This window comes from Spermophilus citellus, assembly GCF_964194105.1.
Source record: "Spermophilus citellus genome assembly, chromosome: 14".
In the NCBI taxonomy this organism is placed as follows: Eukaryota; Metazoa; Chordata; class Mammalia; order Rodentia; family Sciuridae; genus Spermophilus; species Spermophilus citellus.
Window position 1 is genome coordinate 94,849,122 of NC_138194.1, and position 14,485 is coordinate 94,863,606.

Genomic DNA, 14,485 nt, shown 5'->3' on the forward strand with positions numbered 1-14,485 from the left:
ATGCAGACCCGCCCCCCTGCAAAACCAGAATCCTGGGAGAAGTGTGATGGGAAGGTATCTGCTGCTCAGACATGATCCCTAAGTGATTCTCAAGTTTGAAAACTATTAAGCAAGGAAAAAGACGGTTTTGTTGCATGAATACATCACAAAGACAAAAAGAGGCCTATTCCTGAAGGAAAATATTTCAAAATGAAGCTGAAAGATATCAGTATTGAAGGAAGGAGGGAAATCTAGTCTTCAGTGATATAGGTGAATTTTAACACTTAAGTGACTAAAGTTATCAAAGGCATAAATACATAATGTTTTTATACATATATATTAAATATATACTAATTTTTGTTAAAGATAAGGAGGTATCTCATTCTAAGGTGGTGGTATTGTTTTAGGTACACTAAGTTTAATGATTTTATTCCACATTAGCATAGTTAATCATCAAATAATTATGTGAAAAAGAATTAAGAAGAGAATGCCTAATGTTGTACTACAAAGCATTGAGTACACATGCTTTATTGTTATAGAAAGGTGCATAGATGAGTATACAGATGCAAACTCATGTAAGACCAGCATGACAGATGCCCAAATGCTAGCAGTGCTTATCCTGGATTAAAAGATCAAAAGAGATTTCATTTTCTTCTTTTTGCCTTATATACTTGGCATACACTTTTGTAAGTGAAAATGCACCATTGAACAGAAAAAAAATATATATGATTGGCAGCATTTGATGAATATGTTGTTTTCTACATCTGATCACTGTAGTTCCAATATTTGCTTGCCCCTGAGATCTGTCAGCCTGCTTGGGAAATATGTAGCCTCACTAAAGAAGGGCAAAAGATTCATCTGTGAAATCTAGGAGGGATTGAAGGTGCCTTTGGTGATTAGGTTAGCCTTTTTGCCCTATCCAGGAGTCTGCCAGAAAGTCCTCACAATGTTGCTGGGAAATGAAAATATTGATATGTACTAATTCTAACCTGTCCAGGTCAAAGTCTTGGGTTCTGTGATTTGCCACATGACATCTATCCTGGATGAGTTTTTTTTTTTAATTTTTAAAATTTATTGTTATTATTATAATTATTAAAATAGGGATTAAACCCAGAGATGCTTTGCCGCAGTCTGGCTGGGCACAGAATCACGAGCCACTCAAGCAGGAACAAAACTTTATTTTTGAAAATGCCACCAATACCCCGTACACGTCCGGGAAGCCAGCTGATCCACCCACAGGGTCGTGTTCTACCGGGGACCAGGACCTCGCCCGGAATTCCCTCCTACTGTACTTTCCCAACCAATGGGAACTCTCCAGGAGTCCAGGCCAAGGTGAACAGCAGGAGTCCAATATCCATATGAATGTAAATCTTAACATAATCATATCATCTCAATGGCTAGCTGGCGTCACCTTACAACCAAAAATGCCATGCATCATATTACTTGGCTGTGGCTCCTAGCAATGCTTTACTACTGAGCCACATCTCTGGTCCATTTTATTTTTTATTTTGAGACAGGGTCTAAGTGCTGAGGCTGGTCTTAAACTTACTATCCCCTGCCTCAGTCTCCCAAGTTGTTGGGATTCCAGGTATGCACCACTGTGCTCAGCCCTGGTGAATCTTGAAGAGACATGAGATGCTACTCATAATGACATTGGGAAAATAAGGATGAACCCTGATAGTTCCAGGAACACCAGTCTATAGGGTCACCATGATTGGTTGCTGGAAGACATGAGGAGCTGTCCAATGTCCTGATTTCACAGTTGAGGAAACTAAGGACTAGGGAAGGGAAAGCATTAAATGTGTTGTCCAGGCTTGCCTAAGCCACAGGGGTCATGAGCGTGCTTTTCTGGAGCTGAACCTAAAACAAGGTTTCTGGGGATGGGACGGGGGAGGGGAGACGGGCTGTGAGCTACTTAGAATTCTACAGTATGAGCCGAGCTTTGGTCCTCTGAAACCCACCAAATAGGACCAGATCAAAATCAACCTGGGTCTTTTGGTTCTTAGTTTGCATGAAACATTCTGAGACCAGCCACAGGAAGTGAGGCAGTTTCCTTTCATTTTAACCTATGTCTTCCTTCATTTTCTTATGAAAATCCTGTACACATGACACTATTGGTCCCTGACTGGGAAATGTTGATGATATTTCTGTACCTTTCAGTGGAGCTTTGCATTCTCTAATTCACTCATAAAGGTGGATGTGAAAACAAGGTCCCTTATGCATGGATCTTCCTATCATTCAAGCAGAATGAAGACTTTCCTTCCCACAAAAACTGTAAGAGTACAATCATTTCCACCTTCCTGTTTAGAAAATATGCTTTTATGGTCCAAACTCGCATCTAAGGACCAGGGTAGGGCAGTGTGAAGAAAAGAGGTTTTAGAGTCATAAATTCTGTATGCAAATTGATAATTAAAATGTGATACTATGTTTAAAATACGCACTTTAATCTTCCTCTCAGTGGAATCTTAAAGCCTTTTAAAGCCTGCTTCTGCTTGCCACCAGGTGGCAATATCAACCAGTACCACTTTCAATTAGATTCTTGTCTGAGGCTTTTTTTAGACCACATTCAGAGTGTGAACTCAGGCGGCAAACCTGTGCAGATGCTACCGGAGTTTAAATCTAGGGGAGCTCTTTTTCTTCATCTAATCAGCACCGGGATGTGCACACCTGGGTTCCCTTGCTGAACTGTGTCCTGGGTGTTTTTTTTTTTCGTGTTCATCTTTATCCTGAGGTTGTAAGGCCAGTTGTGTGTGTGTGTGTGTGTGTGTGTGTGTGTGTGTGTGTGTGCGCGCGCGCGCGCGCGCATACTCGTGTTTTCTCTTAGCCTCCTCATGCTGTGTGATTTCTTTGAGTGCTGCATAGAAAACGGAACATCTGTCATCTGATGGCACCTTAGAGTCAGTGAAATATGGTAGCTGGATTTTGAGCTCCATGACCTCTGCTTAACCTCTTGAAGACTCAGTTCTCTCTACTAAGTGTCATAGTGATGACACTAAGGATGCACTAAGCTGACATACACAATCCCACAGAGTAGCTGAACACTGGTCCTATTCTCTGATTATGAATCCTAAGGTTGGAGAGCCTTGCCTTTGATAAAGCTTTAGGATCTTTCTGTTTAACTTCTGCCCCTAGCCCCTTCTCTCTCAACCCTTCCAAAGTTTCAAAAGAAAGAAGATGGAGAACATTGTATTCTCCATTCAAGAGCCTGGGTTCCAGGTCCCGGGGTTCCAGGCAGGACAGTGAAATGAAGGAACACTAGCTCTGGTGTGATAGTGGACTCAGCTCCTAGTACCCTATGACAGTTTGACTTTGGGTAGGTGTCATAATTATTTCTCTGTGTATCCTTTCATCAAGTATAAGATAACCTAAACTTGATTAAGATACAATACTACTGAATTTTTTTTTGTAAATTTGTGCAAACAACTTAGAAATAGTGCCTTGTAGTTGGTATATGCTCAATGGATGTTACTTATTCTGTGCTATCTGCTCAGCAGTAACCTAGTCCATTGAAAGAGTCTCACGACAAGTCAATAAGGATAGTCTCTGTGACACGGGGAAGTGAATGTTTTCTGACGTGCCCATCGTCCTTGCCACTGGGGAACCTATGCAGCGCAGAGCCCATGCCAGGTGGTGGATGGCTGGACCATCCGTGGGTAGGTCCATGTCTGTTCAGGTGGCTGCCCACTGATTGTCCTGTCAGGACCTCTCCAGTCTCAGTAATTCACCTCACATAAACTGTGCCTCCTGTAGGACCATTCTTTTTCCAGCATTGCACAGCTGCACATGAGATGAGGACACTATTAAATAAAACACACTAGAAACTATAGTCTGAAGGAGTTAGGTCATTAGTGAAGTAAGTACATCTTTAGCAGGATTGAAAGAATAAAGGTTTTATGTAGCTCTGGACACAAGTATCTGTATGGCTAATTGAGAAGATTCTTTGTCAAGCTACCTTGCCTATTGTTCTAGCTCCTTCCATGTATTAATCAGGAGAGAAAATGCATTTAATTTACACTTTCAGTCCTTAATTTTATTATGAATAAGAAAAGCACACCTGCTATTTTGGGGGCACCAAGAGAGGCAAAGTGTTTCTTTTCCTTCTGTTTGGCTAGTACATAGACACATGCATCTTGAATTGGGAATTGCAGGCAAAGGTATTAATTTTGGAGTTTGCAATCTGTAGGTTGTTATCAGAGAAACTCACTGGGAAGGGTGAATGTGCAGAGAAATGTGAATTCCCCAAACCAAGGAAAGCAGAATCTCACAGGCAGCTGAGCAAACTCACAAAAGAATTGCTCACTGGAGCTTTACGGAGTGTTGGATCAAACTCCCAAATTTGCTTGCAAATTCCCTGATGTTCTTGCTGGAGGCTCCTGCAGATGCCAAACACCTCCTGTGCTCAGTCAAGGAAGGTCTGTCGGCTTTCATCAGGGCAAAGGAGCAGCCCAGTTAAGCAGGGCAGCACCCTGTCTTCCCGCCCTCTTTAACAGTTCAGAGCTGAGGTGGGGGAAGGCATGGGAAAAGTCATCAACATGGTGATGGCTGCCATATTTGAAAACTTCACCTAATCAAGGCATGGACCTAGAGTCTTTCATAATGACATGACAGGGAGGCAAGTTCATTATCCTTGTTGTAAATTCATGCTCAGAGAGTTTACTTCACTAATCAAAAGTCACATAGCAAAGAAGTGGCAAAGGTGGAATTTAACCCTGAAGATGTGGAATCTTCAACATCTCTATTTCTGCTAGACCTAGGTCAGGGGAGCTCTCAGCCAGTAGATAACTGGGAAAATTGAATAGCATATGTCTACAGTTGAGAAAGCTGGTGTTTATCACATATGCTGACATCAGGTTATGGGGATTCCTCATATATTTTTTAACCAGGTTTGCAGCCAATGTGAGTCCAATAAAAGTAAAGGCAAATGCACATTAATGCCACTTGGCTTAATCATCCCAAAGAGGATGAAACTCTTTTGATTTACAGAGTTAAGGACTCTTGGTTCTTTTAGCCATCTTTGGCTTAAGAGCAAAGCTGGGGCTTTCTCATCTGAGTAGCATCCTCCTTTCAGGGCCTTCAGTCTATTCATGATTTTCAAAGAGAATAAGAAAAGACAGTATCAAACCAAATCAAACCAAACTGAACACCGGAGAAACACAGAAACCAAAACCATGGCCCCTGGGTGCTCTTTCTAGTCCCATGAACATTTACAACAATTTACTTCAGAAAAAGAGCCACTGTGGACACTCAGTTCTACCTTGTGCTCCAGGCTGGAGTCTTTAAACATCAGTGAGAATGGCTTGATATGCTCTCTTCTCAATTTATCACCACTCCGCAAGTCGATGGTATGTTCTATTCTCTTGTTAATTTCCTCAGGCCCAGACTGGACATGCAAAGCTTGTGCAAGATGGTTTGGAAGCAGATTTATTGAATTTCTTGTTAGGGCAGCCAGAGTCTAGGGGGGAAGCACATGCAAACACAATAAACCTGCTAGTCCCCTTTGGATCAAAAAGAAATGCAATGTTTTTATATCATGTGGCATTGCAAACAGTAATAGCATTCCATGCAGTTGTATTCAGTGAAACCTACAAAATTTGATCAGTTAGCATTTGGTTCAGAGAAACACAACCCAGAAAAATACCACATCAAGAGGGACACTTCCCTTTCCTCTATGTAGGTGCACTGAATTCTTGTGCTCGAGGCATTTGGAGAGTTGTTGCCTTGGGAATGTTAATAACGACCCTTTCTCTAACCAGGCACATCCTGGGTATAAGAGAAAGAGAAAAGAAATCCAGACCAACCAAACCAACAAAAACCCCAAACAGAAGGTAGAACATCTGAAAAGCCCACAAAATGGATCATCTCCCACCAAGTAGATTCTACATTTTTCATGTGGACTTTCATTTAATGGTGATGGAGAGACTTGGGATCTTGTGGCTTGCATTTTCTTTTAAAGCATTCATAAATTGAGACTCAAATGTGCCTGGATCTACTCTTTAAACTTTAAGTTTTACAAATATTTCTCATCCCAGCAGAGATCATTATATATCTATATGCTCATATAGATATATGTGTATAATTTCCTTTAGGAAAAAAATGCAAGCAGTTCCAGTCTCCCACCATCTCACAGGGTCACATAAATGGAGGTAGGAAGGGTGCAGCCACCAAGGTTGGTGACTGCTATAGATACATGGATGTAGCAACTGCATTGGCTTGGGAGGACACACCAGGTTTGGCTGGTGGGACCTGTCTCCAGGGATTCATCAGGCCAGTGATGAAGTCAACCACCTCTCTCCAGCCAAGTGCAGTGCTCACTCCAGCTCCAACTTGAGACAGCTTCTTTGACCAAAAAAAAAAAAAAAAAAAAAGAACCTAAAAGGATAAAGGGACAGAGAAACCCATCCCATCCCCTCAAGAGATTTCCTTGAAGGGAGGTAGATGGTGCAATCATCCCCAGAATGAGGAAGTGAAAGCCACCCCCTGTCACCCACCATACCTGCTCTGCTCTGACAGCCTCCCAGTTTGGCTATGCTTAGAACACAGGCCAGGCTGAGATGAGGGAGGCCACATGGGAGATGGAGGACCCTAGAGATCTTCCTGCCTGAGCTTCTCATACCTGGAGCCTTGGAGAGACTTGCTCTCCAAGCCATCAGCTCGTTTCTGGCTGAGTGAGACCCACTGGCTCCAGGGCTAGAGCTGGGGACAGGGATTTGACATCTTTGTAGCCATCCATCCTGTATGACAAGGATTTTCCCTGTGGTATTGTTAGACCCTTCCTTTTAACCTTCAAAGGGATAATCATTGCGATCTAAATTTGAGGTCTGTAAAGAATTCTATAGCCAGGCCTCAGCCTGAGTGGATTTTTACTGAAGCCCTCTTCTCCAGCCCCTAGGATAAAGGATGGAGTTGAATGTGCCAACGTAAGAAAGCAAAATCTATGCCCTTAGGGTACTGAAGCAGTTGATTTCAGCGAGACCACTACAGAGAAAAAGATAGATGTTAGGGGGAGGTATGGCAGGATGAGAGGCAAGGAGAGGGCAGGAGTGCAGAGAGCGAAGCAGAAACCAATGTTGCAGAAAATTGAACAGCAGGATCCACACAGGGCCAGAGGGTTTGAGCCCCTGGGAGTAAATGCAATTATGTGGCATCCCAGAAAGCTGAAGAATGTGGACTGGCGGTCACTCAGTGGATGCCACATTGGTTCCTTGGACAGAAATTCCATCTACACAGCTTGGGAAATGAGATGAGTTAGTTTTCTATCTGAGAGGAGGTGGAAAGGACACGCAGGCCGTCCTTGTCTGGCCTTGTGTTCTGGCTCCGGAATGCCAGGATGCTCCCTGGAAGTGCTTAGAGCTGGTCGAAAAGAACGAGATGAGATATCTATCTAATGCATACTTAGGCACCTCCATTGCTTTCAGTCATTTTATTTTTTTGCACACTTTCCCTTCTTTGAATTAAATTAGGCTTATCCAGCCTACCAGTCCCTCACACCTTCAGTGGCTCTAAGGCTTTTGGATTTTACAGAGCAGGAGGGTTTCATAAAATATTTTTGTGACTGGTTTACTTAAATTATAGCAGCTGAAGCAGCAGCAGCGGTGGTGGCAGCAGTAATAGCCACAACTGCAGCTCTCAAACATGACTGTGATTTCAAAAAAGAAAGGTTCCTTTTTTTTCAATGAGAATGATACAGTCTTCTCAGAATAATGACAATCTTTCACATTGAATAATTTAATTGAATGAATAATTCTCATCTTTTCCCTTATTTTTCTCCTACCGATGTGGGCTGCTGAAAATGTCATCACTGGGGGCTGATGTTGGTCTGTAAAGTACATTTGTAAATTAAGAATAGATGTTGTTTCCTGGGCTTTATGACAGTTGTCCGTTCAGAGAAGTATTCTGCTGCCCTTGGCCCCTTCTTCAAGGCAAAGACCAATGACATGTCCTCCTTTACAGCACCGTGTCTTCACCATTCCTCTTGGCTGTCCATGTGGCTGCTTTAAATGAACATGAATTTGGAATCATCCCTCTATCCTTCATTGCTGCTACTGGGTTACAGTTACTAGCTGGGAAGCAGGCCCTTTTGTCAAAATGTCAGTGATATTGTGGATAACTCTTTTCTTGTCCAAGCGGTTATTTTTATTCTTCATAATAACTTGTATCTATCTATCTATCTATCTATCTATCTATCTATCTATCTATCTATCAATCAATCTATCTATCTATCTCTATCTATACATAGAGATAGATAGATATTGGGGATTAAACCAGGGGTGCTTAACCACTGAGCCACATCCCCCAACCCTTTTATTATTATTTTTTTTTTATTTTGCAACAAGGTCTCCCTAAGTTGCTTAGGGCTTAACTAAATTGCTGAGGCTGGCTTTGAACTTGCAAATAATTAGTATTTTATGAACGTGGTCAATTCTCAATGATGTTCTTTTCTAATCATTTGCTCTGTTAATTTCATGTAACAATTATACATGTTGTTTGGCTGGCAATCTCTCTAGCACCCATCTCGCCCATTTAGGACACATATACTCATGGGAATATCAGCATCAGCTCAAGAAGACGAGCAAACTGAAATCAGGAAGGGGCATCGGGTAGTCATCTGCTTTCATTTAACTCCCAATGCACATGCAAAGGGCACATGATTTGGGGGTGACTGTGGTTTGACTCTATGTGATAGCCCACTGTTCATGAGTAGAGACTAAAGTTTGGTCATGGGTTTACCTTAGTGAGATAAACTGCCAACATCAGAAATGCATACACTGATCTCTTTCCAGTGATTTATGTGTAGGCAGTATTGAGGAAATATAACATGTCTTGTTTACCTATGTAGAAAGCACTGGAGTGAGCTATTTTTTTTTAAATAGATTAGAGCTTTCTCTCTTTACATTTGCAGAACCAATGTGAGCCATATTGAGATTAGGTCAAGAAGGCAGACTAAATTTTCAAATAGGATTCCAGTCTCAAATTGACTCCAAACTACTGAGACTGTACATTCACAAAAAACAACTGGCTAGAGAATAAGAAAAAACAGTGAATTAAATGAAAAGAAATGAAAAACTGCCATGAGAATTTTGACTATAATGTCATATGTGTGTGTATAAAAAATGAATACATATTTTCAAATATATTTTTCAATGTATAAGGTGTATATTAAATTTATACATAATAATAAATATGTATATTCATTTATTTACTTTGATATATTTGGCAGATCGATCAAGTTAGAATACAATATTATAAAGATTTTGTGTTTATAAATAAATGTTGCTAATAATTTATGGGGCTTTTGATGTTTGGGAGGTCAGAATAGGGGCAGTACAAGTATCAGTTTGGGGCTCAGGTGGCCTCTCATGACAGTTTCTTTTTTTTTGTGATCTTTATTTTATTTTTTTTTATTGGTTGTTCACAACATTACAAAGCTCTTGATATATCATATTTCATACATTAGATTGAAGTGGGTTATGAACCCCCAATTTTACCCCAAATGCAGATTGCAGAATCACGTCGGTTACACATCCACAATTTTACATAATCCCCTATTAGTAACTGTTGTATTCCGCTACCTTTCCTATCCCCTAATATCCCCCCTCCCCTCCCCTCCCATCTTCTCTCTCTACCCCATCTACTGTAATTCATTTCTCTCCTTGTTTATTTTCCCATTCCCCTCACAACCTCTTATATGTAATTTTGTATAGCAATGAGGGTCTCCCTTCATTTCCATGCAATTCCCCTTTTCTCTCCCTTTCCCTCCCATCTCATGTCTCTGTTTAACGTTAATCTTTTCTTCCTGCTCTTCCTCCCTGCTCTGTTCATAGTTGCTCTCATTATATCAAAGAAGACATTTGGTATTTGTTTTTTAGGGATTGGCTAGCTTCACTAAGCATAATCTGCTCTAGTGCCATCCATTTCCCTGCAAATTCTATGATTTTGTCATTTTTTATTGCTGCATAGTACTCCATTGTGTATAGATGCCACATTTTTTTATCCATTCATCTATTGAAGGGCATCTGGGTTGGTTCCACAGTCTAGCTATTGTGAATTGTGCTGCTATGAACATCGATGTGGCAGTATCCCTGTAGCATGCTCTTTTAAGGTCTTCAGGGAATAGTCCGAGAAGGGCAATAGCAGGGTCAAATGGTGGTTCCATTCCCATCTTTCCCAGGAATCTCCAAACTGCTTTCCAAATTGGCTGCACCAATTTGCAGTCCCACCAGCAATGTACAAGTGTACCCTTTTCTCCACATCCTCGCCAGCACTTGTTGTTGTTTGACTTCATAGTGGCTGCCAATCGTACTGGAGTGAGATGGTATCTTAGGGTGGTTTTGATTTGCATTTCTCTGACTGCTAGAGATGGTGAGTATTTTTTTATGTACTTGTTGATTGATTGTATATCCTCCTCTGAGAAGTGTCTGTTCAGGTCCTTGGCCCATTTGTTGATTGGGTGATTTGTTATCTTATTGTCTAATTTTTTGAGTTCTTTGTATACTCTGGATATTAGGGCTCTATCTGAAGTGTGAGGAGTAAAAATTTGTTCCCATGATGTAGGCTCCCTATTTACCTCTCTTATTGTTTCTCTTGCTGAGAAAAAACTTTTTAGTTTAAGTAAGTCCCATTTGTTGATTCTTGTTATTAACTCTTGCACTATGGGTGTCCTATTAAGGAATTTGGAGCCCGACCCCACAGTATGTAGATCGTAGCCAACTTTTTCTTCTATCAGACGCAGAGTCTCTGATTTGATATCAAGCTCCTTGATCCATATTGAGTTAACTTTTGTGCATGGCGAGAGAAAGGGATTCAGTTTCATTTTGTTGCATATGGATTTCCAGTTTTCCCAGCACCATTTGTTGAAGATGCTATCCTTCCTCCATTGCATGCTTTTAGCCCCTTTATCAAATATCATGACAGTTTCTTTGCAGAAAAGGTTTGCAGTTCCTAGTCCATCCTATCCAAGAGCCATGCTCTCCTTAGAGGTTTCAGAAATCACTTCCTCCCTCACAGAAGCTTAAGACAGATCAAAGCTCAGTTCCTTCTGAAGCCAGACTTTATAGGTAGGGTCTTGCCTGAAAGTCTGGAGCGCTAGTGAAATTATAATCAGAGTGTCTGGGTGGCCCTTTGTGAACCGTGTTTGAGTGGGCTGGGAAGGCACGGATTCTCTGAAGCTCATCACCTGGTTGAGGACGTGAAATCTTTTCTTCAGGGTTTGTTTTTTATCCCTGCACCCACTGAAGACTTCCTTCTCCTATAGATCATATCACTTCATGGATGGCCAAAAATTCTGATGTTCGTTTATCAATTTGCCGCACCAAATAAATTCTTCCCAGTAAGATTTCAGGTTAAAAGTATGTTGGCTGGACACATCCAGCTTTACTGGTCAAAACTATTTTTGCTCTTACAGATCATATCTTTCAATTCCACCATCTACAGCATCCTGGTAGGTACTGTGACTTAGATTGGTTTTGGTGCTGGAGGGATCTATTTCATTACTGGATCCTCCTAATTCACTCTTTCCTTGAGATGGGGTTTTTCTCTTGTTGATTTGCTACCAGTGCCTGGCCAGTGCCTAATATTTTGTAGCCGTGTGGAAAAAAATCCACAATTTTTGAATGAACAAAATCTTATACCTTCTTTTGGAAATCTCAGAATACACTGAAAAGTTTCTCAGAAATGAAACTTTTAAACTCTGCATTATCCAAATTTTGACCTCAACACCCTTTTTTTCTTGAACTGATTTTCATGTTCTAGATATACCATTCAGAAAACCATGCTCCAAAGCTCTTGCTTGCTTCCCCCCATTCCACAATTATCACCTCCTGGACCAGTTTATGACCTCTGAAAAAGATCTAGTCATCTCCATGTGGAAACTTTCCAGTGTCCAAGAAAATGATTCAACTTCCCCAACTGCTGCACAAATAGCATGTTTCTCCACACCACACAGTGATTTCTAGCTTTTCCAGGCCATGTGTGAACTACTGGATGGAATATCAGGCCTGGTGCTGGGATACCCTGTACTGGAGATTAGGCACATGACCCAATCTGCTCTGTTAAATAATTGTCCAGTTCATTGTAGTTCATGCGTCTGAATGTGCAGCATCTAGGCGTGTGTCCTAATGCTGATTTAAAACCAATTCAGACATCACTTCCTTCAGGAAGCCTCTGAGCCTGCAGTTATCCTTAGCACAATAATTATGGTGAAGTTGCCTACTTATGTGTTTGTTCCCCTATACTGATCTTCCTGAGGCTGGCACCATGCCTTATCTATGACTGAGTTTCTAGCAGCTGGAAAGTTTGGTAGGTTCTTAGTAGTTGTGTACAGAATGAATAGATGAATGGATGGAGGAAATATTGAGTGTCTCTATGGAAATACCTTTAGGGCAGTGTTTCTGATTTTTTTTCTTTTTCCCTAAAAAAAATCCCTTTATTTTTTCTTGTTTTCTCCCAAGTAAATTCCAAATATAAAGAGAGTCTATATATATATATATATATATATATATATATATATATATATATATATATATATATATATAAATTTGTTTTTCTACTATTCAATCAAATGCCAAGGATTTGACTGGCAGGAGGTAGAGGCAGAAAGATGACATTTGATGATCCAGCCAGGAGCAAGAGTATCTGTGCTGCTTGTCAGTGTGGCTTCATTCTGATTTCTGGAACCCAGAGACTGCCTCTCCCATTGTTAAGGCACCACTTCTAAGCACCCGTGAGTGATCACATACTGAAAAGTAGTAACCTTGAGCCTTTTCTGGGAACCAATCTTAGACTAACTTCAGCTTGAACATTTTCATGGGCCAGCTTGCAGGAGAGTGTTGAAATCACTAGTGAAAGGGCTTCATCGTTTTTTTTTTTTTTTTTTTTTTTTAAGCTTTCCTATGAGGTGGACAGGGCAGTCTGGAGATTTGGCTGTAAGTAGTTGTGACAGAGGCCTCACACTGTGCACCAGCTTGTTGCTAATTTGTGAAGAACCTGGAGAGGAAGGCAGCTCCAGCAAGCTCAGGGCATGGCTGTGGGGCTTCCTGCTCTTAGACTGAGAGGAGCTGTCCTTTCCCAAAGATGGCTGGCTTCCGGGTCCAGACCGTAGCCTGCCATCAGAGGTAGCAGGGCCAATGGCTTACTTTGACAATTGCTGGGCCACCCTTCTATCACCCACATCAAGGAAGACAGGGTCCTCTGTAGCACCATTTCAAACTTGCTGCCTACCAGGGTTTGGTTTGCTGAAAAGGCAGAGATCTTACCTCTTAGTCTCTATGGGACTTTCCAGGTCCAACAGAGGAGCACTGAGCCTGAAGAGCACCCGTCCCTACACATTGGAGCCATTCCCCCCATACTGTTTGTTAAAATGCTAGTCCAACCTTCAGAAGAGAAGGCTCCTACTTAAAAAAAAGTTATTTTGTGTTCTCTTTTTGACAAATTATATTTGTACATAATTATGGGGCACACAGTGATGTTATGCCATGTGCATATGGTGGAATAATTGAATCAAGCTAGTTTACATACTCAACATCTTAAATAATTATCATTTATTCTTTTTAAGAAAGCTCACTTCTTTGAAAAGTTTCAAGGTGATCCAATATGCAATGGTTTGCTTTCAGGGCCTCACAACAAATGCTCGTTGTGTCTGAAAAGGGCACAATTATTTTTTCCTCAAATCTGAGGATAGGGAGCAGAGATGTGAGATGTGATCTTTTCCCATTAAGCAGACAGAGAGTGGTATCTGAATAAACATGGTCTTGGGTGACTCTTTGGAAAATACCCTCATGTATCTTCTAGAACCTAAATGTAATAATTTTTCATTCCTGTGGGAATGAAGGTGGTAGCAAATTGGACCATTCCTCATGAGCAAGATATATTAGTGAAGATCACTGCAATTTTCCTGTCTGTATAAAGAGAAAAGAAAATAGCACTTCCAATTGGTCTGTTTGATGCTTTGCTTTAGATGGGAATCCTACTTACTTTTCTTGCTGGATATTTAAGATGTTATTCATCTTCCAAATAAAGCAAAGGAATGTCTAATGAGATATTATTGTGAGATGGAGTCTGTGGGATTCTTCCTAGGGAAGAGGTTTAAGTAATTTTTATGATAGTCTCATTGATTTTGCTCCAGGAATCACAGTAACAAGGGTCAGAATGTCTCCTGTGTTTGCTGAACTAATAGTCCAGACATTTCTAACAAAGCCTGCTGGAGGATTCAGCACCCCTCTCTGGCCTCATTTCCAACCCCCAAACGTAAGTGAACAATGTAAGTCCAGGGCCCAGGCACTGTGACCATCAGTACTAACCACTTTTAGGCAAAACTGCATTTCCAAATATTGCCTGGATTAAAAGATCTGCAAAATCCTCTGATTGGCCTTAATCACCATGTGTCCTAAAATGTCAATGTCTTCATGATGAAGAAAAGTTTTTTCTCAGCAAAAGAAACAATAAGAGAGGTAAATAGGGAGCCAACATCATGGGAACAAATTTTTACTCCTCACACTTCAGATAGAGCCCT

At 41.0% G+C, this 14,485-nt stretch overlaps 1 protein-coding gene across 3 annotated transcripts in view; it reads right to left on the reverse strand.

The window, feature by feature from the left end:
• The window catches only part of ADCY8 (adenylate cyclase 8), a gene marked incomplete at its 3' end in the record, with an annotated part of 230,432 nt that overhangs the window by 77,631 nt on the left and 138,316 nt on the right, over positions 1-14,485 (reverse strand). For 2 of the 3 annotated variants that reach the window (XM_081265990.1, XM_081265989.1), the window contains exon 8: positions 5,234-5,431. The exons of the other annotated variant lie outside the window; for it this stretch is intronic. In XM_081265990.1, the coding sequence (XP_081122116.1) occupies positions 5,234-5,431 (198 nt within the window). The remainder of the gene's footprint in view (positions 1-5,233; positions 5,432-14,485) is intronic. 3 annotated transcript variants of the gene reach the window in all.